General features: G+C 62.2%; 1 protein-coding gene across 6 annotated transcripts; it reads right to left on the bottom strand.

The window, feature by feature from the left end:
- Positions 1 to 485: 485 nt before the first annotated feature.
- PDE4A (phosphodiesterase 4A) lies at positions 486 to 24,910 on the bottom strand. 6 transcript variants are annotated; one of them, XM_040986285.1, is made up of 16 exons: positions 18,041 to 18,316; positions 14,458 to 14,469; positions 12,499 to 12,690; positions 12,149 to 12,185; positions 11,980 to 12,050; positions 11,388 to 11,437; positions 11,123 to 11,235; positions 7,756 to 7,849; positions 6,084 to 6,304; positions 5,310 to 5,408; positions 5,056 to 5,220; positions 4,785 to 4,884; positions 4,522 to 4,676; positions 4,277 to 4,399; positions 3,953 to 4,135; positions 486 to 2,774 (listed from the first exon to the last, which is right to left on the bottom strand). In XM_040986285.1, the coding sequence occupies exons 1-16, from the start codon at positions 18,289 to 18,291 to the stop codon at positions 2,121 to 2,123; spliced, it is 2,520 nt and encodes an 839-aa protein (XP_040842219.1). In that variant the 5' UTR covers positions 18,292 to 18,316; the 3' UTR covers positions 486 to 2,120. The 6 variants fall into 6 exon arrangements, with proteins under 6 accessions (XP_040842219.1, XP_040842217.1, XP_040842218.1 ...); XM_040986283.1 differs by lacking the exons at positions 14,458 to 14,469; positions 18,041 to 18,316 and adding an exon at positions 24,606 to 24,910; XM_040986284.1 differs by lacking the exon at positions 14,458 to 14,469.
- Positions 24,911 to 25,034: the final 124 nt, after the last annotated feature.

Raw genomic sequence — 25,034 nt, 5'->3', positions numbered from 1 at the left:
GCCAGGGGCTGGGCCAGGCGTGAGGCCCAGGCCTGAGCTGGCAGCTTGAGGGAAGCTGCCTCTGGGTGAACTCCTGGGGAGGCAGGACAGGCTACGGACACCGCTTCCCCTCGGGAAGGCGAAATGAAACAGGAAATGGGGCACAGGGTGGTCCCAGCGGCTCAAGCCCTGGCCTTGCATGCACCGGGATCCCATAGGGCTGCCGATTCTAATCCAGGAGACCGCTTCCCACCCGGCTCCCTGCCTGTGGCCTGGGAGAGCAGTGAGGACGGCCCAAAGCCTTGGGACCCTGCACCCGCGTGGGAGACCTGGAGGAGGCTCCTGGTTCCTGGCTTCGGATCAGCTCAGCTCCGACCATTGAGGCCCCTTGGAGAGTGAATTAGAGGACTGAAGATTTTCCTATCTCTCCTCATTTCTGTATATCTGACTCTCCAATATAAATAAATATATTTTTTTAAAGTAGGAAATGAAGCCACACCAGCCAATGATGGGCAAAAGCCTCAGTTTAATTGGCGACAAGATGGAAGGATTACCGCTCGACGGACGGATCGTCAATGGACCACACACAGGCCACTCCCAGGGACCCGCCGTGCCAGCTGCCCCGGTCTCCTACCCACCAAGCCCTCACCCCCGGGGGAGGACACAGCTTCCTGTCCAACCACCGCTGGGCGACCGAGTTCCCAGGGGGGCCGGGAAGAGTGGAGAGAATACAGCGGGGCCCCCTCCCCCAACAGGAAGGACTGCTTCACGTTTTCATTTGAACTCTGTAGAATAATTTACAAAGCAACCTGACAGTCTGTACAAAAAAAAAAAAAAAGAAAGAAAGAATTAAACAAACGAAAGACCTCCCCGGCTGGGACAGCAACCACTTTTTGCTACAAAATGAGCCGTGTAGAGGAGCGGCATAGGAACCGGGAGGGCAGACGGGAAGGCTGGGGAGCGGGGCTACAGTACCTGTGTGCTCCGGGTCGGGGGCGTGTGGGGGCTGCAACGCACCGCATGGGCACTGCCCTGCCGGGAGCAGCAGAGGGAGCTGGCACCGTGGGGCAGGTGGGGGCTGTCTCTCTTTCCCAATTGTCCCCCATGGCTTGGAGAAAGATGGCCTTTTAGCTGTCTGTCCTATCGCTCAGGGACTGGCGGGGTTAGGGACGGAGGAGACGGAGGGCTGCCCAGGAAGGGGGTGGCAGGGGGATGGCGTGTACCCCATTATTGCTTCCTCCTAGGGCAAAGGGGTCGAGACGCAGGAAGGTCGGGCAGGGGGAGAGGTGGCCCGCGAGTGGCGCCCGGCCGCGCCCCATGCCAGGTGCCGCCGGGAACCACTTGCTGGCCACTGTCCCGTGGCCGTGAGAACCTTTAAGGCAGAAACACGTGGAGAAGCAGTTGGAAGAGGGGGGGTGATGCCTGTGTCTTACAAGCGGCCCCTCCCCCGGGCAGGGACGTGGGCAAGGAGGGGCTGGGCGGCAAGCGGGGGTCGTGGGGGGCTCTGCCTTCCCACTGGCATCCCTGGCCCCTGGACACGCCCCTGCCCTCCCAGTCGGCTCGGCCGGGCTTGTGCAAAATGAGGTGGAAGACTTTTAGGGGCAGGGGACGAGGGGCGGCAGGCAGAGGGGAGCTCCTCCAGTGAACCCCCTCAGCTGGCTCTGCCGGAAATGGCTATGTCTGGCCAGGTTCTAGAACCTTCCAGGATTCAACAGAAGGCCCCACACCTGCTCGCGGCCTCGGGCTGGAAGACGGAGCCTTGAACTTGTGGAGGGGCGGGGTGAGGACTGGGGAACCAGGAATGGGGGCGTCTACAGCTTCTGTGTGCTTTTTTTTTTCTTTTTTTGGTCTTTTTCTAAAAACGTTACAATAATTAAATTCAAAAAAATAAAATCCCTTCTGGGACACACCTCAGCCTCCTCGTTCCCCAACCCCCCAATTCACAAAAAAAAAAAAGAAAGAAATTGAAAACCCATGGCTGGGGCAGTGGGGGGCAGAGAGGAAAAGGGGGCAAACAAGAGAAAAAACCCCACTTTTCTGTTCTTTTTTTCTCAGGGCGGGGCACAAGTCTTTGAGGCAGAGGAGGTGGGGGGGCAGCACTGGTGGAGGGGGCTGGGGACAGCAGCAGGGTGAGGGGGCGCTCAAGGGGGGTCCCCCGGCAGGGCTGGGCCCGCGGGAAGGGCGTCTCGAGGAGTCCCTTGGGCAGCCTGCTGCTCTCTTTGGGCCCCCACCTCGGCTGCCATGGAGGGGAGGCCCGGCAGGCCCGGGGTGTCCTCCGGGAGAGGCAGGGTCCTCAAGCCGGGCAGAGGGGGGCTCTCCAGGGCCCGGGCATCCGGGCAGTCGCGTAGGCCGCACACGGAGTCTGACAGCTGTGGCAGGTGCATGCCACGGGATCGCATCCCTGAGGTCTCGTCCTGGTCCTCTGGGACCCCAGCCGGTTCCGCAGCAGCCGCCGCCACCAGGGAGGCCTCCCGGGTGGCTGTGATGTCCACAGGCGTGGGTGCTTCCTGCAGTGCCAGCGCACCCTGGGATGGTGTGAACGGGATCTGGGTCGTGCAGGCCTCCTCCTCTTCCTCCTCCTCCAGCGTCAGCTCAAACTGGAACTTCTCCGGCGGGCCGGGCCGGCCCGGGCCTCCCAGCTCATCCTCGGGAGGTGGCGACGGGCTCTGCCGGATGGCGCTGTAATACCAGCTCCGGTTGTCTTCCAGCGTGTCCAAGATCTCCTGGGCATCTGGGTGGACAAGGTCTGCCCACGTCTCCCACAGGGGGTGTACAATGTAATCGATGAATCCCACCTGGCAGGGAGGAGTGCAGACAGGGGAATCGCAGCGCAGCCTGCCGAGGCAGCATCCCACAGGGACGCCGGTTCTAATCCCGGCTGCTCCACTTCCCACCCAGCTCCCTGCCTGTGGCCTGGGAGAGCAGTAGAGGACGGCCCAAAGCCTGGGGACCCTGCACCCACGTGGGAGACCCAGGAGAGGCTCCTGGCTTATTCTGGCACCAGCCAAAAAATACATCACCCGTAAGACGAAAACACAAATGGCAACAGCTTTGTGTACACCACAAGTAGCTGGCTTAGGACAGAGCGTTATGGCACTGTTCGCAATGAGGAGGAAGTGACATCATGAACAGTGGCCTGGTCTGTCTCATGTGGCCACCTGTACCAGCCCACAGGGGCTGCCTCAGCCGGCCTCTCTCCTGCAAGGCAGCTGCCCTGGCTGAGGTTTTGGCAGCCACGTTGAGCACAAGAGGCACCTCTGAGAACAGAAGTGCTGGCTGCAGGGGCGCAGGAAGAGAGGGACATGACAGCCCCGAGCGGCCAGCTCCACCCTTCTCTAGACTCTTCTGACATGGGGCAACCCGCAGGAATGCTGGGCTCTTGGACCAACCCCAATTGACTGAACCAGCCGGCTGAGAAAGCAAATCTCCGTTTCCTACTAGCTCCAATAAAAGGAAGTTTGGAAGGAAAGAAGAGAGAAGAGAGAGAGCCTGGTGTGTGCCCTAAGCATGAGAACGACCTGCAAAGGCCGGGTTCAGACATTCAGACAGTCCTGTCCAGCAGGATAAAAACAAACAGGGCCCCTGTTGGGGCTCAGCACACTAAGCTGCCCCTGCAGCGCCTGCAGGCCCCTTGCTCCGCCTCCCACCCGGCTCCCTCTGATGTGTCTGGGAAGGCAGTGGAGGATGGCACAGGTACCCAGGGCCCTGCACCCACGTGGGAGTCCCAGCCCCAGCCGTCACAGCCCCAGCCCTGCACCCACGTGGAGTCCCAGCCCCAGCCGTCACAGCCCCAGCCCTGCACCCACGTGGAGTCCCAGCCCCAGCCGTCACAGCCCTTAAGCACAGAACCAGGAATGCTGTAACTGTGCTCTTCAAAATCAATAAACTCTTACACAAAAGAAGAAAACGTGATGTGGGGACGGCCGGCTCAGGAGCTCCTGTGCTGCCCACCTCCACGGCCCCTGCACGGTACCTGGGACTTCTCCACCGAGGCCGTGTGCTTGTCACACATGGGGCTGATCTCCATGCCCCGCTCCCGCTCGCGGTCGCCCTGCTGGAAGAACTCTGCCATGATGCGGTCTGTCCACTGACGGTACAGCTCCAGTGGCTTTGTGGGGTTGCTCAGGTCTGCACAGTGTACCATGTTCCTTAGGACCTGTGGGGGTACGAGGACCCTCAGAATCTGCACCTGGCCTGGGGAAGTCGGGGAGTCAGGGCAGGAGAAGGAGGGGGTCGCATGGGAGCCCGCGGGGCAGGGGAGCGGGCCCCATCTTCTCCGGCGGTGAGGTGGTGGCACCTGGATGCGGTCGGCGTAGTTGTCCAGCAGGAGCACCCCCGAACTAGTCACTTTCTTGGTCTCCACCATGGTCTTCAGGTCGGCCAGGAGGGTCATGTGCTTGGACATGTCCGTGGCCAGCACCTGTGGGCACGGGGCAGGGGCGTCACGGGGGCCGCCACCTGCCAGAGCCCCCCGGTTCCCTGCTGGAAGCTGCCCCCCGCCCCTGGCCCCGGGGGCTGCCTCTCCCGCCCTGTCCCACCTACCATGTCAATGACCATCTTGCGCAGGCTCTGCCGCTGCCGCTTGCTGAGGTTCTGGAAGATGTCACAGTTGTCCTCTTGCAGGAGCTTGAAGCCCACGGCCAGGTGGTGGTTCTCCAGCACCGACTCGTCATTGTACATGAGTGCCAGCTCCGAGTCTGCAAGCCCGGGACGGTCAGGACGGAGCCCAGGCGGGGAGCGCGCCTGCAGGCCACCCATCCCGCCCCCGGCTCAGCCCAGGCCCCCCTCCGGGTAAATCCACGCACTGGTATTGATGAGGAACTGGTTGGAGACCCCAGGGTGGTCCACGTCGTGGATGGCAGCGGCGAACAGGGCAGCGAGGATCTCAAGGTCCGTGAACACGGCCTGGGGACACAGAGAAGTCAGAGTGACGGCCATGGAGGGTAGGGTCCCAAGGAGAGATGATGGGGGCCAGAGGGAGGGGTAGGGTGGGGAGAGAGATGATTAGAGAGAGGGCTGGGTCGGAGGTCAGCGACACACACAGAACAGCTCCCTGGGAGAGCTGGCGGGACTCACGTCCAGCGCAGGCGTGGCCAGCAGCACGTGGGTGGACTGCAACACGTCGGCTGCGTGCAGGCTGTTGTGGTAGGCCACGTCTTTGTGGTAGTGGTCCTCCAGGGTCCGCACATACGTCACCATGGTGTCCACGGGGATACGGAATTTCTTGAGCAGGTCCCGCTCCTGGGGACCACCAAGGGGGACAGGGCGGTGGTGGCCCCTGCTGGCCACACAATGCCCCGAGCTCCGTCCTCTCTGAGGCCCCCCATCACCTGGAAGATGGTGTACATGACGCAGCTGAGGGAGCGTCCTCCGGCGTAATCAGACACACAAAAGATGTTCAGGCCCCACTTGCTTAAGTTCTCCAGTTCCTGACAAGAGACGTCAGAGGTCAGGGGTCAGGGGTCGGCCAGGCGCAAGGGCTTCGTGACCCACACTCCAGGAGTCAGCAGGAAGCGTCACACAGCACTCACTGCTCACCACCCTGGCTGCAAAGGCACAGAGCGGCCTCAGGCCCCGTCACCAAGCCCTGGGTGTCTCACTTGGCAGGCAAGGAGTCCGCACGGCTCAGAGGAGGGCGGCGATGCCTCCAGGAACTCCCGGCTCCCGAATAACAAGGCTGCGATGGGGAACCCTACCACAGCTGGGCCTTTAAGCTATGCTAAGCTGCTCCTGAGTGCTTGGGGCTTATGGGGAGAGACAGAAAGATACAGGTGCACGGGGTCAGTGTTTAGCAAGCACTGCCTGACTGGACGGGTCACTTGCAAGAAGGGGGGCTCACTGGGGGACGACAGGGCCACCGAGGAGATCCATCGGCCACTCCAGAATGCCTGGTTCAAGTTCTTCCAATCCAGCTGCCCATCCTTGGGGGGAAGCCCTGGGTGGAGTCCCCAGCTCCTGGCTTCGCACTGAGCCAGCCCAGACTGTTCTAAACATTTGGCTCATGGACCAGCAGGTGCTAAATCTCCCTCTGTGTGACTCAATGCCCAGTGCGTCTGGGGGTCCCAGCTGCCCCCACTCCCCTCACGTGCCCGGCCCACACCCACTTGGGCCAGGAGCTCCTCCTGGTCGGTCTTCACCCCAAAGCGGGGGACACTGGTGTTGCTGAGGCTGCTGCTGCGAGCGACCCTTTTCACCCCCGTAATCTGAGACATGGACTGCAGCTGGGGGGCCGGGCTCGGGGGATGCTGGCAGAGTTTCTGTCGTGGCAGTGCTGCCTCCCGCTCCTTGGAAGTGGGCGACGGGATCTCCACCTCATTCTGCTTCTCTGAAGATGGCAGAAGGGGCCAGCATGAGCGCCCCACATCCCACCCCCTCCATGCCCCTTGCAGCACATACACCTCCCCCCCACACACCCCGGCCCACCCAGCCATCCTAGCAAAATCACCACGAAGCGTAGACACCTTCTGCCAACCAGAGACAGATGTCCCCCTTTGGGAAGTGCTGGGTTGCAGTGGGGACCCTGGGGCCAGCCCAGGGCTATGTGGGGGGCCTACTCCCATCACGGTGTTGGGCGGGAAGCTGGGGTGCTGGGGGACCAGGAGTTGGGGCGGGGCCGTGAGCGAGAGAAGCTGTTTGCCCCGGATGCTCAGGGAAGAATCGAGGGTAGGGAAGATGCCCCCATGTTGGCTGAGTGGGCTGGTGAGGGGGGCAACTGCTGGGAGGAGGGAGGGGACAGGGGTTTTGGAATCCATGGCCCCCCCACCCTGCTGGACGCCAGGCCTGGGGGCCAGCCGCCCCCAGGAGAAACCTCTCCTAAAGCTCCCAAGGGGTCTCTGGAGTCCAGCCAAGACCCCCCATTGTGACCTGTGGTGGCTGGCTGGCCAATGAATGGGCCCAAGGGGGGCATTTGCATACGGTGTCCCCATTGGCTGCATCCTCAGATTTCTAGCACAAGCCACACCCTCATGGAGCATTGGAACTTCTGGAGTGGGGTGTGTGTGTGTGTGTGTGTGTGTGTGTGTGTACACCTTGGGAGATGGGGGGGGGTCTCCTGGACTGGGGGATGTTGTGAGTTTGGGGAGTTTGAGGTGTTCTGTTGCACTGGGGGCTCCACTGGAACAGGAAATTCTCCTAACTTTGAGGACTCACAGGTTGTTAAGCGTGAGAATGCAATCGAGTTTGGGGATCTGTTGAGTATGGAAATATCCCAACCCAGCTCGGGGGTGTTCTAGCTGCAGTTCTTGCTTTGTTTCGTTTTGTGTTGTTTTTAGCTTGAAGATCCTTTAAAGTTTGGGAGGCTTTTGCAGGCATCTTTGTAAAAACATTTTATTAGAAAGGCAGAGACATAAAGACAGGGTCAGGGCACAAAGCCCCATGTGTGTGAATTCTCCAGAGGCTGCCACAGGCTGAAGCCAGGAGCCAGGCACTCCAGCCAGGCCTCCCATGGGGGTGGCGGGACCCCAAGCAGCCTGGACGGGCCTTCCCCATGGGGGTGCCAATCCAAGTTCTGATGTCTATTTCATTTTTGGCTCTGCTGGGTTCCGGTGGGTGGGGGTGCTTCCCGACCCTTAGGAATTCCATTTGGCATCTGCAGTTTGAGGGTTCCATCGGGTTTCGGAAAGGCAATAGGATTAGGGGGTGCCCTTGACCTGTGTGTGATTACGTTGGCCTTCTGGGAATGATGGTGTTTACAGCATTCAGACTGGGGTACAGCCCCGCACCCCATACACCGGCCCTGGGCCCTGCCCTCTGCACCTGCTACAGCCCCTCACTCACCCAAGAACGTTGTGGAAATGTACTCGGAGACCTGGTTTCCTGACCTGCTCATTTCTGACAGGTGCGTGAGCTCACGGTTTAACATCCTCTTGAACTAAGGGGAACGAGGGAAGAAGGCAGGGATGAGGGGGGCCCTCAGAGGGGCCCAGAAACTCTATGAAGACCCCATGAGTCAGGAGGCTGTTCTCCTGACAGCAGAACCCCCGCTAGGCTGCAGAAAACCCTGTCCTTGTCATCCTTCCAGAACCAAGAGGAATCCCCAGGCTCGGGGAGTGGGGGGTAGCATACACCTCCCTGCGCCCCCTAATCTACTCCCACCCTCAGCAGGACCCCAGGAGCACCTGTAGAAGGGAGGGGCTCCTGCTTACGAGGGAGCCAATGAGGTACCCAGAGACTCCGTCGCCATGGCAATGGGAGTCTCCTTAGCAACTCCCCCTCCAACCAGCTGCTGAGCTGAGGAGAAGGGGGGGCAAGCGGAGGCCCCTTTAACCCTTGCTTTTCCAAACCTGCCCTGGCCCAGGTCTTCCCAAACACGGACCTCAATTCCTGGCTGGAGAGCAGTGGGGAGGTCCTCCCCGACCCCTTCTCCCCAGGCTAGGTTAAAAAGAATGACGTACAGGTCTCCCGGCTCAGTCACAAGAGAGAAGGGTGAGTGAGTGGATGAAACCCCACCTCGGTCACCCAGGAGAGGGGGAGGGGGTTCCCATCATAGCCCCCCTCAACCTCAAAGAGGTAAGCAGATACCTAGATGCACGGGGTGTGCCCAGAATCTGCTGTGGGGCCCCTGCTGAACCCCCATGCCATCCGTGACAAGCCTCCGCTGTGACATTGTGCAGGAAGGGAAAGGGCATTGATCCCCACCCCCAAGCTCTGCTGAGGCACCCCCAAATCAGAAACAGAGTGTCCAGAGAGGCAGCAGGAACCCCAGGCTGCAAGGGGCCACTTCTGCTCCCCAAAGCCATAGATGCATGCGCGCACACACACACACAGAGGCCCAGCCTGCCGGGGTTCCTCCCAACCCCTCAAATCCAGGGGCACCTACAAGCAAGGCAGTCCTGGGCAGGTTGGCGGGGACTATAGACATGAACCATCCTCTCCTGCCCTGGCACCGCAGGGACAGCCTGGTGATAGCCGATCGGAGCCAGGGCCATGGCATCTGATCGGAGCCAGGGCCATGCATGACCCGGTCAAGAGACCTGGGAGCACGCAGACCCGCTGGGGAGCCAGAGCTCAACACGGCCCCCCCAGCGCAGAGGACAACCCCTACCCTGCAGCCCACCCCAGCCACCTGCCATGCACACCCAGCCCCGGGTCACTGCCAACACCAGGCACGTGCCTGAGGCTCACACATGACGCTCCCCCTTCCCCTGCCCCATGATCCCCTCCCACCCACCTGCCCAGGTCCTGCAGGGTCCCAGAGCCACTTCCTTCACCCTCTCTTCTCCCCTACCTGGTCCCACCAGCCCACCAGCCAGGGCTTGGAGCAGGTCTCGCAGAAAAAGTCCACCAAGGGCATGTTGGCGTCTTAGCCCCGCTCGGGGCTGCAGCACATGGAAGCCTGGGGGTCCCCGGGGTTAGCAGTCACACAGGGACGGGGTGGGGCAGGTGGCAGCGGCACAGGGGAGCTGCGGAGGGGCCTGGGCCGGCCCAGCAAGGCTGGGGGCTCCCTTCCCCTCCGCGCTCCCGCGACGCAGCCCTGGTTACATCCTCCGGTGCTGCCGGCCCCTGGCCCAGACGGGCGCCGCTGCGGCAGAGGCTGGAGGGGGAGGCGGTGGCCGGGGGTCCCTGCCCACCATGGAAGGGCAGGGAGGGGTGGGGGGAGGAGGCGGCGGCGGAGGCCCGCGGGGCTCCGTCCCTGTGTGTATGCGTCGGGCTCACTGCAGCACTGGCAGACTGCATGCCGTGTCACGTGGTGGCGGGGGTGGGGGGGCATTAAAGGGGCATCCAGATCACGGGGCCTCAGCCAGGACCTGGGGGTGTCGCTGCTCCGGGTGAGGAAGCAAGGCCCACACAGGTCCCTGCCACAGACACAGAGGCACACCCAAGCCCAGACATTTCCAGACACACTTATCCCACCCACGCAGGTGCACCCATACACACCATCACAATCCACTTACAGGGAGACAGCGGAACACAGAGCGACATGTGTGTGTCCAGGCACACCCCTCCCGAGAAGCAGGCTGCACACCCAGACACACACAGGCCCAGGGACACCCAGGCACACACACACACACACACAGCTGGGGACAGACACTGAGACACTCAGACATACACACACACACAGACATACACACACACGGCTGGGGACAGACACCCAGACACACACACACACACATGCCCGGGGACAGACACCCAGACACACGTGCCAGGCACACACACCCTGAGACAGACACCCAGACACACACACACGCCGGGGGACAGACACCCAGACACACGTGCCAGGCACAGACATGACACACCCTCACCCCAACACACACAGGCTGACACCAGCATAGGAACACCCGAGGGACGAGACCTGACCCCGCCCTCAGACTCGCATCTTCCCAGACGAGCCTCCACCCACAGACACCTCCTGCCCCAACCAAGGCAGCACACACACACACACCTCAACCCACACACTCGTTTCCTACTAGGCGTCTGCCCACAAGGCTGCCACGCGCCAGCAGCTTTCCCAGCTCTCGCTTGCTGGAGGACGGCCCTGGAACTGTGCAGGCGACAGCCGCAAGACCTGCAACCTCTCCCTGACAAAGGCACACACACATTCGGATCTGCACCCTGAAACTCCCCGGACACACACACACACACATACCCCCCACCTGCACAACCCGCACACACAATATCCCCACGGCCCTGCTCCATCACCTCACCCTTCACAGCGACACCCCAACACAGCAGTGTGCAAGCAGCTAACCCACAAACCACCAACCGCACAGCCTGTTGGAGTGAGTCTGTGGCTGCGGGCCTGTGCGGGCTGTACAAGCGAACAAGCTTGTGACCCCAAAGCCAAGGACAGTGTACAACCGGAAGTGACCCCCACAGCCCTAAGCGGGAACAGTAGTTGTATCCAGATGGTGGCTCCATTTTTCGGGCCCTGTCAGGGGGGATTGGTCATGCCCCATCCACCTCCCAGGACCTGGTCCCACCCTAAGGCCCCAACCACCTCCTGCTCAGCTAACAGCTCTTCCTACCGGCCCATCCACTGGTCCTGCCCAGCACCTAGCTCCATCCACCGGTCCTGCCCAGCACCTAGCTCCATCCACCGGTCCTGCCCAGCACCTAGCTCCATCCACTGGTCCGGTCAAGCAGCTAGCGCTGCCCACTGGTTCCGCCCAGCAGCCCCGCCCAAGCACCCCTCACACACACACACCTTATGCGAGGCCATCTCGCTGACAGAGCGGTAGGTCTGCATGGTCTCCAGTTGCTCCAGGCACCAGTCCAGCTCCTCCAGCGTCTCCCGGGCCAACTGCTGACATGTCTCCTCTGGAGATGGGGTACCCGGGGGGGGGGGGGTGTCGTGAGCGAGAGGACCCACATGCCAGCCCAGCCCAGGGTGACTGATGGGGGACCGCCCAGGAGGAGGGATCCCCACGGGAGACTTCCCCACTGCCCTTCCCACCGCCAGGCGCAGTTACCTGACAGCGTGGCCTTGCACACAGGGGTCGGGCCGCCCAGGGGTGACCGCCTACAGAGAAAAGGGGTTCAGAGCTCAGAGGCTGCCTGTTCTCACCAACAGGGCCAGTCACCAGCCTTGTGAGCCCCCCTGCAGCTCCTGACACTGCCCTGTCCACTCCGTGAGTCCCACCTTACAGCCAGGACTTGCAAAAGCAACGGGCAGCAGATTCCAGGTCCTCACTTCTCTCTGGATCACCCTTCCCTGCAAGCCCTCCAACCCTGGGGGCACAGCTCTCTGCCATCCCCCCAACCCTAGGATCCTCACGAGCCATTGCTACTGATGGAGCAGTTGCCACATGCAGGGGAATGTTCTGGCACTTTCTAGACACTCCCTCCAGGACCCTTCCCAGGATCTGCCATTTACCCAGCAAGAAGGTATGGGGGGCCTCACCACCATGCACCTGCACCCCTGCATCTGTACCATAATAACCTCTGACTTTGGGGTCCCCAGAGGGTGCAGCAGCCTGCCCAGAGGTCCTGAGAGGTCAGCTGGTCAGCAGGTCTGAGAGTAAGCCCCGTGACCCCAGGCGATGGGGCCCAGCCTCAGCTTACTTGTTGCTGGGAACAGGCACATTGGTCAGGAGCGAGAAGTTGCTGCGTACGCTCCGAAGGCTGGCCAGCACCTGGGCAGTGTGGGGGTGGGGTGGGGTGAGACGGGCGGTGTCTGCTGCCCAGAGAGGTGGCCCCGTCCACCTGCCGCCACCTAGGGACAGGGCCTTACCTGTGCGAACGGGGTTACAATGAGGTCCTCAGCATGCCTGCGATTGGAAGACAGTGTCAGGTCCTGGGGGAGGGGACGGGGAGGAGGGGCTCTCTCTGGCATGGACACTGTGGGAAACTGCCCCCCTGGGCTGGGGGAGGGGAGCAGGGGCTGGTGGGGTGAGTGGAGCTGAGTGTCCATGTGGGTTAGGAGCTGGCAGGAGGTAAAGAGAGCGGATCTGGGGGTGCCCCCGCTGGAAGAGGCTAGCACAGACCCAGGCCTGGGCAGCACTGGGTGGGTGGGCACTTCGTGCAGGTGGGACAGCGGGCAGGTAGGTGTGTGTCGGCTGCGGGCTGGGGAGGGCTGCTCACGCCTCACTGGTGACCGAGGAGTTGCGGGACATGGTCTTGGGCGACGTGTCATAGTCGCTGTCAGAGCGGTAGAGGAAGGACTCTCGGCGCTGGCTGGTGGCCACCCCGGCGTGCAGCACGAGCCCAGGGCTGGCCTGCGAGTCCAGCGGGCTGCGGCCCGGGGACGGCGTCGGCCCATTTTCAGCTTCGAAGCTGTACGGTAGGGAGGAAGTGTTAAGGTGGGGGAGTGGGCAGGGGTGTCACGCTGCCAGCGACGCTCTTGGCCAGAGGGGGGTTGGCAGGTGGAGGGCGTGAGAGACAGAGGAGACGCGCGCTGGGCAATGCCACCGCCCCACCGTGCTGCGAGAGAGATGCGGGACAAAAAGGCCATTCTATTTTGTGGTAAAGAAAATTTTAAAAAGATTATTCTTATTGGAAAGTCAGACAGACAGAGAGAAGGAGAGACATAGAGAAAGATCTTCCATCCACTGGTTCACTCCACAAGCAGCTGTAACGGCTGGAGCTGAGCTGATCCGAAGTCAAGAGCCAGGAGCCTCTTCCCGTTCTCCCACACGGGTGCAGGGTCCCCAGGCTTTGGGTCCCAATCCCAAATCCACTGTGAGTTTGAGTGTGCTGTGGGGAAGACCTCCAGCTTCTCGGGTCTTGTCACAGGCCTTTAATGCGGTCCAGCTTCTACCAGCCTTCACCTTCAGACAAGTGTGTGTGGGTGTGGGGGGCGTGCTTCATTCCAACACAAGGCTCTGGGTCACTGGGCACGGTGCCCGCTGCTCTGCCCGCCCCACCATTGGCCTCTGAGGCTTTCAGGGCCTCTGCCTCGAGATCCACAGCCCGATCTTGGGCCCTGATGAGCCTTTGTGCAGCCCAAGCCCCTTGGTGCCCGGGACCTTGTCCTTAAAATCTCCAAACCTCCTTTTAAAAAAACTTTTATCTATTTTTATTGGCTAGGCAGTGAGAAGATTTACAGTGAGGATAGCCAGAAGGATCCTCCATCTGCTAGTTAACTCTCCTAGTGGCCGCACCAGAGCTGAGCCAACCCAAAGCCAGGAGCCAGGAGCCGCTTTGGGGTCTCCCATGTAAGTTTAGGGTCCCAAGGCTTTGGCCTGTCCTCCGCTGCTTTCCCAGGCCACGAGCAGGGAACTGGATGGGAAGTGGAGCAGCTGGGACACAAACTGGCACCCATATGGGATCCCAGTGCATGCAAGGCAAGGACTTGAGCCATTAGGCTACCGCGCCAGGCCTCATAAATAAATCTCTAGAAGAATTTAAACACGCTGATCCCACTTCCATGTATACAGAGTGCAGACAACTGGAAGAGAGGCTTCAAACGGAACCGTGTCTGCCCACATTCCTAGCTGCCTGACTCACGACAGACCCAAAGAGGGAACAGCCCAAGCGCCCACCGACGGACGCAGAGCAAGCACAGCACGTCCGTGTGCACTCTTTCAAATGTTTGATTTATTTATCTTTAAGATGTTCCACATAAAAGGCAGAGCGAGCCAGAGAGCTGTCTCTCATCCCCGTCTTGTGTGAGGACAGCCAGGCCTGGGCCAGGCTTGTAGAGGAACCAACCGCGGACGATGTCGGGGTCTCCCCCAGGAGCACCAGGGGCCCACATAGCAGGGCCACCACCTGCTGCCTGCCAGGATCAGAATCAAGGAGCCAGGACACAATCCAGGCTCTCGGCTCTGGGCGGCAGGTGTCCCGGGCTGCCCCACTCCACAGGGACACCTGGCGCTGGCCTGGCCGTTGCAGGCATGCAGGGCATGAATAAGCAGGGGCATTGTGTGTGTGCACATGATCCACAATAAGATCCTTATCAAGGTCTTGCCATGAACCGCTGTCCCACGTGCCTCCCAAGGGTCCTGGCATGATGGCTCAGGTGGCTAACCCTCCCATTCCAAGCACCCGCATCCCACAGAACAGGCACCTGGTTCTAATCCCAGCTGCTCCACTTCCCACCCAGCTCCCTGCCTGTGGCCTGGGAAAGCAGTGGAGGACGGCCCAAAGCCTGGGGACCCTGCACCCGTGTGGGAGACCTGGAAGAGGCTCCTGGCTGTGGATCGGCTCAGCTCCAGCTGCTGCGGGCACTTGGGGAGTGAATCATTGGATGGAAGATATTTCTCTCTGTCTCTCCTCCTCATTGTATAGATCTGACTTTGCAATAAAAAATAAATAAATCTTTAAAAAAAAAATGCCTTCTATGTGCTGGCCCAGGTAGGGCCACTGACTCCAGACAAACCCGACAGATGTTCTGTGACAGTAAGCCATGGAGGGGCAACGAGGGGCGGCGGCCCTGAGCCCAGCCTTGCTTGGGGGGTCCAGCTAGGAGCCACTGGGGGGGGGGGAAGGAAGGCAGGCCACGCAGCAGCTCCCCCCGAACCACCACCCAGCCCACAAAGCACCACCATCACTTTACATCGCCCGGGGAGTACGAAGAGACGGGTCCCAGGAGTGAACCCAGCCAGCACAGCTCGCACATACACAAGCCCCTGGGGACTCAGCTCACGTCAGCAGGGCCCGAGGAGAGAAAGGACACTCCCTTGGGGTGGGAGCGGGGCTCAGGTGTCTGCTGGGCAGCAGGAGTGTGGCGCCGGGACCGGGCCAGGCCTCCAGGCTGCCGCAGCTCGTGCCTGCCTAACCTGCCTCTTGCCACTGAGGCAAGCCAGCGACGTACCCAGGGGCCCCCCCAAAAGCCACAAACCACACCCACGGACAGCTGACATTATAGCCACACACACACATACTCCATCCGAGGAGACCGAACCACGCAAGTCCCCCACCCCGCGTAGGCTCAGGTGGCCTGGTGGCCCCATCCTCCACTGCACGTGTCCACTTCTCTCCACCTCTGCACGCCCCTTAAGTCTGCCCCCCCGGGCTCCCCAAGCATCAGCCTTGGAGCACTGTCCCAGCCCAGGGACAGATCTAAGCCACAGGGACTTGAGGGAGGACAGACAGATGCGAAACAGCAAACAAGCGGAGGGGGGATGGAAGCATGACAGCCAGTAACGCGACAAGGTACACGCTACACCTGCAAGCACCTGAGCACCCCCGCGCCCCCCTAAGGCACACAAAGGACAATGAACTTGCTCAAACAATGTGGACTTGAACTTGAGCCAGGCAAGCACAAAACTGAAGGCTGAAACATCGGGGCAGACCCAGAAGGCCTCAAGCCTGGTGTCTCCCTGGCTCACCGACCGCCCTCCCCTCCCCAAGAGGTGCCAAGCAGCCGTCAGGAAACTGAAAAAAAAAAAAGTCCTGGCATTTGCTCTGTTGAAGGGCACACGGAGGTTGAGGGCAGACTGGCGCGTGTCTGCCAGGCGGGTACGTGGTGCCAGGTGACACAGCTGTTTGTGGAGCTGGGTGTGCAAGGAGAGATGGATCGTGCATGAGTGTCGGGCGTGGGGGAGAAGTGTGTGGGGCCGCCGGCATCCGTGCACGCACGGTCCCGTCTGTGCAGGTGTGAGGGAATGGCCGTGCGTGGGTGCTTGGGGAGGTGCTTGCGTGGGGGGTCTGTGACTGTCCCTGAGAGTCGGTGTTCCAGTGTAGGTGGGGGAGTGGGGTCCCAGGAAGGTATGCAGGCTTGGCTAGGTTTGCGCCACCTGCATGGTGGCACAGCAAGCACCAGGTAATCCTCTGCCCTGTAGGCATGAGGTCTGCATACCCAGGCTCCTCCTCAGGCTGCCAAGCACAAGAACACCCTGAACCTCCCAAGAACTATAAGCCCCACTGTCCCGCCCGTGTCTGGCCAGCGGATTCCCCAAATGCCCTCCGGCTGTCCCGGCCACACTCTCCCAGTCCCCCCTCCTGTCCCCTGCCCCGGCCTGGTTTTCAACCCCCCGCAGCCCCAGCCAGGAGGGCTAAGGTTGGAGGCCCCATGGGGAGCTGACTTAAGGACAGCGGCCAGGGGCCTGGGAGTGCGGGCCAGGGGCCTGGGAGTGCGGCCCAGGTGACACTGGATGCCCACGGCTGCTGCCTGGGTGAGGGCCTGAGGCCCATGTTTAAGGGCACAGGGAGAGTGAAGGGAGAAAGACCTAGCTCCCTCCTGGGGAGCTGCCACCTCCAGGAAGCCCTCTGCAGCAGCACGGAAGCCTTTAGGGGCAGGAAACAGAGTGGGGTTCCAGCAGGCCCCTAGTAGCCGCTTAGGGGACTCCCCGAAGGCAGAACGACAGGGGGTCCCCACCTCCAAAGCAGCAGACAAAGCGAGGGGCCTGGCCACTGGGCCACCCACCTGACAGATCTGCCCAGCGAGCGCTGATGGTTGTCCTCATCGCTGAAGGAGTGGGCCGGGGAATCGGGGCTCGCAGAGGGCAGTGCCAGGGCAGGGGGTCGGGTCCGAGCCCGCGGCACCGCACCAGCACGCATGGGGGCCCAGCGCCGCCGTCGGGGCGCGCATGAGGACCGCCGCACGGAGCACAGAGGTGTGTGGCTCGCAGGGATCAACAAGGTGTCTGCTGTGGCTGCTAGCACCGCCCCACCTCCCCAACACACACGGGCCTCGAGGGACTGCCCCCGGGTGGCCAGGCGTCCCCGTGTCCTCAGAGCCAGGGAGAGCTCTGCCCGCGCCTTCCCACCCTGCCAAACTGGACGTACAGTGCTCCTCCAGCACCCTTCCTCTCTGGCCCCCAGCGGTGCCCTGGGCTCCTGGGCCCACCCCCCTGCCCCCAGGACACTCGGGCGCCTCTGGCTCCGCCTCTCCCCCTCCCCACCCTGACGTCGAGCGGGGCCACTCCAGGTCCCAGATGGCCCGCGCGCAAGCCTTGCGGGTTAGCGGAGGGAGAGGCGGGGGACGGGAGGAGACCTGCTCGCGCAGGCGGGCGGAGTACAGGGACGGGTGACCGAAAGCCCAAGGGGACAGAGGACCTTGGCGAGGGCTGGAGGAAGAAAGGAGATACCGGGAGGGAGGGAGGCAGCTCCCAGGGCCCGCCCCTCCTCTTCTTCTTCTTGCTCCACCCCCAATTCGTCCCCAGCCTGGCCCTGCCTCTCCAGTGTCCTGGCTTAGGTCTGTGGTGGATTCTGTCCCCAACCAGGGCTCCCCCGGGGGCGCAGAGGTGAGAAGGGGAGGCTGGGGCCCCGACGAAGCCTCCTGTGCCTGCAGGATGAAGGGACATCACCAAGCCACAGGGGCAGTGCTCGCCAGGCCTGCCACTCAGCCCTAGCCCACCCTGGGTTTGGCTAGAAAGAAAATCCGCATTACTGGCGTCTGTCCTCACATACCCAGCAGTGCCATCCCCAGCTGGCCTCACGCTAAAGATGAGCAAGCTGATGGACACAAGTTCCCAGGTTCCCCCAGATGGCAGGTGCCTGGAGCGTGGGGCATTCCACCGGCCTGAGGTTTACACAGGAAACAAGAAGAAAGCAGCCGGCACGCTTATTGAGCGCCTGCTGCATGCACTGTCAGACGTTTCCACAGCAATGGGCGATCTTTATCGGGGGCCACGTGACGGAAAAGTGAGGCCAGAAAGAGAAAGTTACAGGGCTCCCAGACCTGGGCGCGCCCCAGGTGGCCAGGCAGGCGACCGGCAGCCACCAAGGACACACTTACCAGGCCGATGCCTGGCGGCCGAAATCGTGGGCGCTGCGGAGCAGCCGGAGGCGCCTGCGAAGAGTCGGGGACGGGCTGGCGAAGAAGACGGGCGAGGAAGGCGGCGACCGTGGGCGGCGGGGAGCGCGCGGGGTCGCGGGTTCTGGCAGGAACGCCTCGTCCTCGGCAGCAGCTGCTCCCGCCGCCGCCGCCACCGGGAAGGCCGCCAGCCGCAGCCCGGGGATGCGGCCCAGGCCGTGTGGCCGTGCCATGGCCCCCGGGGGCGCGGGCTGGGAGGGCGCTGGGGAGCTGCGCCGCCCCGGGGACCCCCAGCATGTGCGCGCCTGAGCCCCAGGCAGGCCCGGCCCGGGGCCTGCAGGGGGGCCGCACCCCGCCCCGCAGCCGCCTCGGCCCTTCCGGCTTCTTGCTGGGGCCGCCCCCGGGGCCAGGGCGGGGCGGGGCGGGTCTGGGACGCCCGCAAGCCACCACCGGAACTCGGGACCGGGGCCCGCAGACCCCAAGACCATCCTGGGTCCTTCTGCCGTGCCCACATTCCCGGGGAGCGCCTCTGCAAGCACGGGGGTTGTCCCTCCACTTTCTGGGGGTGCTCCAGAGACTCAAACATCTGCACAAGCTCTGTAGGGACCCTCAAATCCCGGGACTCCCTCCGCAGAATCCAGATGTGCTCCGGCGGGTACACCCTCACAGCTCCAAGATGACCCCAGACATCCGGAAACACCCCAGAGGTACCCCATGCATCCCAGGATGCCCCTCCCGGATCTCAGGGGTGCTGTGTGTCCAGCAGAAAACCCTGTCCATTCCAGGACCACTAGCAGGGTCTCCCTAGAGTGGCCCCCTAATCTCTGAGCCACACAGACACAGGTGAACCCCAAATTCCTAAAGTCCCCACAGTTCCTGTGGTGTCCCTACAAGTGCCCAGGCCCCCAACACCACCTCAGAGTGCTTCTGATTTGAGGGGACCCTGTTACCATGTAGGCACACGCCACCAGAATCCTGGGGCGACCCTCAGAGCACAGCCGCGGCTCCCAAGCCAGTCTCAGGCGAGAGGCCAGGCTCCAAGGTACACCCACCATCCTGGGACACCTCCCTCCCCCCAGAAGGTGCCCACACATCACGACGCGTGTCTTAGCTCTTAACAGTACCCCGTAGAGGGACCATGTAGGGCTCAGGGTGCCAACATCCCAGCCTGGATGGCCTGGGTTCGAATCCCAGCTCTGGTCCCACACAGGTCCAGCTCCCAGCTCACGTACACTGGGAGGCAGCAGGTAACTGGTCACCCCCGTGGAAGAGCTGATGGCTTCAGCCCGGCTAGACCGGGCGGTGAGCCAGAGGGTAAACGGACATTTCACATGAAGACCTGGAGCCAAGCCAGCCAATGAGAGTTCGCTAGGATGCCAAGTTTAAGTTTTAAAAGGAGTCCAACTGGGATCTCGTCACTCCAAAACACCCTCTCCTTTTCTACCCTCTGTGGATAAGTCACTTCATTTCCTGGAGCCTCGGGGTTTCCCAGCCCTGTGATAACGCCCCCTCACACAGGAGCACAACACGGCCCAGAAGAGCATCGGCATGGGAAGCACTCACAAAATCATGTTAGCATTATTTGAGAAAATATTTATTTTTAAATTCACTTGGGGCAGGCACATTGGTTCAACTACTTAATCCTCCAGCTCCAGGTGCCAGGATTCTATATGGGCATCGATTCATATCCTGGCTGCCCAACTTCCCACCCAGCTCCCTGCCTGTGGCCTGGGAAAGCAGTGGAGGACGGCCCACAGCCTGGGGACCCTGCACCCGCGTGGGAGACCCGGAGGAGGCTCCTGGCTGCGGATCGGCTCAGCTCTGGCTGTTACGGCCATCTGGGATCAGCTTGGGCTGTGGACACCCCAAGCAGTGTCTCAGCTGGTGTACCAAGTGCCCAGCTCTGAGGGCTTCTCGGCCTGCCACCATGAAAGGCCACTTTGAGCGTCCTGTATCATCTCAACTCCAGCTGTGATCTCATCTTCCAAACCCTACCGTCGCACTTCACGGAGGGCAGTCTCGGGGAAGGACCCTCCCACACTCTGCACAAGGTTATTTCAAGGTCACACGTAGTGTTGGCTGAGCCAGGCTCTAGATCCACTTACCACTCTGTATCCAATGATGGACAGCCCCAGGGAGGCAATTTTTATCCTCTCCAAAAAATGTCTCCCTCACAGAAGTGTTAATCTCTGTTTATGGGCTGTGTGGACAGCTGGTCCTCTTGTGACACCAGCGTCCCATAAGAGCAGGACAGGATCTGAAAACTCCCCTGTGGACACGAGGACGCCTCTACCCCTGCACTTTAAGGTTTTTTAGAAGCTGGTGTTTGGCACAGCATGTTCAGCAGCCACCTGCAGGGAAGAGCTGCATCCCATGTGGATACCTGTTCAAGTCCCGGCTGCCCCACTTCCCACCCAGCTCCCTGCCTGTGGCCTGGGAAAGCAGTGGAGGACGGCCCACAGCCTTGGGACCCTGCACCTGCGTGGGAGACCGGGAAGAGGCTCCTGGCTCCTGGCTTCGGATGGGTGTAGCTCTGGCCGTTACAGCCAGTTGGGGAGTGAATCATCGGATGGAAGATCTCGTCTCTGTATATCTGACTTTACAATTAAAAATTTAAGTTTTTTTTTTTAACCACCATTTACAAGAAGCGATCCTCACCGCGGAGGTGACAGCGTGTTATTGAGAAGGCAAGGCTTTTAAACCTGGATCTTATTGCCGTGGAGGTACAGGGGGTGTAGACTGGGAGCTGGGCACCGCTGCGTACCTGGCCTCTGGCCGCTAGAGGTCAGTCACGCCCTGGGCTGCAGTGGACCGCGGGCGGTGGGACCTAGCGCCTCGCCAGGTCTAGGACACAGTACCCCCAGCATGCTGGGAGACCCGCCTGCCTCGTGCCCCAGCCTTCCCCGCACACCTGCGCACCCGCCACCAGGAGCCCTGGACAACAGGTTCCTGTGGGGACCATGTTGCAGAAACCAAGGAGACTCACTTGACCAGAGCCCGCACCACAGCCAGCCACCACAACGCCACCGTTCCTGGGCAGCCAGATGTCAACTGAGGCCTGACACCTGCACGCCTCATCTACTTCCGGTCACTTCTGCTGTATACAGCCTGCTCCCTCCCCTGTCAGACGCACCTTCCGTGGATCTGCTCACGTGTCACCCTCTGGGACAGCCCTTCCCTGACCTCAGGGACCCTCTTCCCTGCCTACCCAACAGCGTCACCTTCTAAAATTATCCCCTTGAGTTCCCAGCTAATCCTGCCTCAGCTCCACCCGGCAGGGCCTGGAGCCGCTGCAGGCCAAGCCGCAGCCCCCTGCACACTGCAGGGGCACGGGAAAGAAACCCAGGCTGGGCCACAGAACCAGGGAGGGGGCGCGGGAAAAGCTGGACTTGAACTTCCTCGTACTGGGGAGTAGCTGCAGCTGATGCAAGAGCTGCTTAGAATTCCGCCCCCAGCCCGCCCCCACCCGCCGCCAGCTGGGGGCTCCCCCAGATGCAAAAAGCCAATGGAGGGGTGCAGGGAGAAACACACACAGCGCGCAAAGATGGGCAGGGTTTGTGGTTTGGGGGACGCCCCTTTCTCCTTGCTGACGTCATTGGAAGGAAGTGTTTTCGCCAAATACCGGCTCCGGGCTGCCCAGCGTGGACGTCATGGAGTCCAGGGCTACCGCGAGCCTGGGGCCCAGGCCAGGGCAGGGAGCAGGGGGTGGGCTAGTCCTCAGGTGAGGAAGATGAGGTTACTCCCAGGCGGTACAGGAGCCGGCGCGCACAGTTTCAGTGGCATGAATGAAACCTGGGTTTCCAAACCCGAGCCGTGCCCTTCCAGGCTGTGTAACCCTGAGCCTTCACCCTGCAGTCTCCGCTCCTCGGATAGCAGGCCGGAGCCAGCGCGTTGGGGGGCCCTGGTATCTGGAGAGGGGTGTGCGCGGGCGCGCGGAGGCGGGATGGGAACTCCGCGTCCGCAACTTTGGCGCCAAGTTCTCAGCCTGCCAGGTGTCGGCGTCTGCCGCTGCGTCGGGTTAGGGTGCGGGTGCGAGCTAGGACTGTAGCGGAAGAGGCCCAGGTCCAGCAGGGCAAGGAGGCCAGGAGGGGAGCCTGCAGTTGGCCGTTTTGATGCCCGTTCCCCCTCCAGCGCTCAACATACAGGAAGTGATGATGCGGGGCGCGCGCCGGTGGCTTGGGGACGCGTCCTGCTGGCAGCACCGGGCTGGGAGCGCACAGCCCCGACATTCCAGCAGAGGGGGCGCGCAGAGACCCGCTCTCTGAGCACACACTCCAGGGACCCAAGTGGAGTCAGGATTGAGTGCCACCCAGCCCGAGGGACTTAAAACTAAGTGCCGTCTCCCTCTCCTGGGACCACGGGGAACAATTTAGGGTCACAAACAAGAGGGCAGATCGGTGCATTGGCCCGCCCCCCTCCCACTTGAGGCACCACCATCACCACCGCCTCCCCTCCCCAAGTCCTCCTCTTCCCCCATCTGCTCTTGACAGCTCTGGCGGGTGCGTGACTCAGCCCCGCGGGGCGCCAAGAGCTGCGTCTCATGCATCCCCAGGTCTGGAGGGGCCGGGGCTGTGCCTGCTACCTTTAGGGTGGGAAGAGGGCCACATCCTGTCTCTGAGGACTGCTGTGACTCGGGTCACACACGGTGGGTGGGGATGCTGGTGGCGACCCCCTTTTATGGAGGGGTGGAGGTGTGGGCACCTGTGTGTACCCACAGAGCCCCTTCCTGGCAAGAAGCCGGCCAGTGCTCTTGAGGAAGGCTCTGCTTCCTCCTTCAGGCCCGGTGCCCGCCCTCAGCCCACAGCCCACCCCTGGGTGCCCGCTGCACACAGGAAAACAGAACCTGAGCCTGAGCCCAGGCAGGGGATGTGGGGACGTTGCTTTCCTTTCTCCTGTTTTGTTTTTTTTTTCTTCCCACCCAGCTTCCTCCCTGGCCAGCTCTCCCCATCACCACCTCCCTCCATTCCCTTTCTCGGCACTCCCCAAGGGACCGTGTCTAGAACAGCACTCCTCAGGGTCCCTGGACGCACGTCTCCAGAGTTCATAGAACCTCTCAGAGGGTCCCTCGGGGCCGAGCAGCGCCAGCGCCAGCTTCCCTGAGACAGCTCAGAGACCACAAAGCACTCACCAGGAGGACACACAGCCCCTGGGCAGCCCGGGTGGGAATGGCCCGCTCTCCTGATTGTGCATAAAAGGAAACAGCAACTTTCTGGGCCTCATTTTCTGGCAGATCAAGATGTTTGTCACTGTGCTCAGGCAGTCCACTGCAGGCAGGGCTCCGGGGCCTCGAGGGGCCCAGGCCCATCCCCCAGTGCACACCTGGGCTTGCTAGGAGCATCTGGGCTCCCAGCCCCTGTGGCATTTCCTGTCGATCCCAGCTGTTTTCCTTCTTTCCGATTCCCTCTGGGGGAAAAAATCAGCTTGTCCAAGCCGGCGCTGGGACAGACCCTGGCTTCCAGGCGGGGAGAAGGAGTGTGGGGCTGCAGTATTGGAAATGAAGGTGTCCCAGCCTCCCTTGGGCTATGAGGAGCGTGCATGGCCACAGAGGACACCGCCAGTGCGGGCTGTCCATCAGGCACTTGTGGACCCCCTGCTGCGGGGGGCACACAGAATGCAGCCCACAAACAGCACCGAGTGATTCTGGAAGTCGTGCACAGCTGGCGAAGCCCAGCGCAGCCCCCGTGTCGCAGGGCCAGGCACCTGGGTGTTTGTGGGGAGGGGAAGTCTCCCAGATCCCCCAAGGATCAAGGCCTGCGTCCTGGGAGCCATCCTGGCCACAGGGCGTCCCTGGCTGCTAACTCAGGGGCAGACATGGTCACTCGGTCACCATCACTGTGTCCCGTGGGGGACACAGAGTCCCCTGTCACTGTCACACTGGCCTCAGGAGCAGATACGGTCACCAACCGAGTCAGGGCACCCCCATGGCTGCTGTGGTCACTGTCCCAGAAGCATACAGCAGCCAGTCCTGAGTCCCGCGGTGTCACCGTTGCAAGCCCCAAAGGGCCAGGTTGGGCAAGCATGGACGGGCACACAACAGCGGGAGCAAACCAGCCAGGAGCCCCCTCCCTGCACTTCACCCCCTCTGGGCAGCTACTGCAACCTCAAATGTCCCACTTAGCAGAGGGACCCCAAAATAAGACTCCCCGAGAAGTCCCCTCTGAAATTCTGGAACCAGCTGCTGCAGGAGTGCACGAATGCTGGCATGGGTGGGAGTCAAGCGCCCCCAGGACATACCATGCAGAAGCAATCCAGCTCTCAAGCCCCCCGACAAAGTCCCCCCCCAAGTTGTGCCCTGTCGTCACTGCCTTGCCAGGGACCGAGACCCCGAAGCAGCAGCGTTTCCTCTAACCCAGACCCAAGGAACGCAACACGCGGCATGGCGCCCCCTACGCCGACCCCAAGCTCGGGGACAGTGTGGGGGGGGCCTCCACAACTCCCCCTCCCTGCCAGTCGCACCCCAGCCGCACACAGCGCCCCCCGCGGCCGGCGGGACGAGCTGCGCCCTCCCCGCGCGCCTATAGCCTGGGCGCGCGCTCCGCCGTCTTACCGCCTGCCGCTGCCTCCGCCCGTGCCGGTGCCGTGGAAGGACGAGGGCCAGGACATGCGGGTGGAACGCAGGCCGGGCCGGTCGCTGGTGTCCACCGCATCGGCGCGCTCGATGGGCCGGTGCGGCGTCCGCTCCGGCTCGGCGCGCTCGGCGCTGTCGGAGTAACCGCGCTGCTGGATTCGGATGGGGGTCCGCGGCTGCCTCCACAGGTGCTGCGGAGGCGGCTTGAGGGTGGCCTGACCCTCGCGGGGCCCGGGCAGAGACAGAGACAGGCTCCGCTCCGAGGGGGCGGCCGGGGGCTCCATGGTGCCGGCCCCCCCGCCTGCGCCCAGGGGGGCAGAGAGGTAGGGGTGGGGGGCCGGCCTTCCCAAGCTTGCAGCCCCCCGGCTCAGCCGCGCGCGGGTCGACCCGCCGGGGATGCAGCCGCTG

Source organism: Ochotona curzoniae, unplaced genomic scaffold (assembly GCF_017591425.1).
Source record: "Ochotona curzoniae isolate NIBS_2020 unplaced genomic scaffold, NIBS_Ocur_1.0 contig_4502, whole genome shotgun sequence".
Taxonomy (NCBI): domain Eukaryota; kingdom Metazoa; phylum Chordata; class Mammalia; order Lagomorpha; family Ochotonidae; genus Ochotona; species Ochotona curzoniae.
Note: the sequence above shows the minus strand (reverse complement) of the source record. Positions and strands in the feature narration are given on the sequence as shown.

Bases quoted from the DNA above. Each gene is read 5' to 3' on its own strand.
- PDE4A (XM_040986283.1), bottom strand. From the start codon at position 24,910: ATGGAGCCCCCGGCCGCCCCCTCGGAGCGGAGCCTGTCTCTGTCTCTG. The intron at 12,691-24,605 runs GTAAGACGGCGG...CCTACCGTACAG, and splicing joins GGCGGAGGCAGCGGCAGGCG to CTTCGAAGCTGAAAATGGGC. The intron at 4,400-4,521 runs GTAGGTGGGACA...CCGTGCCCACAG, and splicing joins GCAAGATGGTCATTGACATG to GTGCTGGCCACGGACATGTC.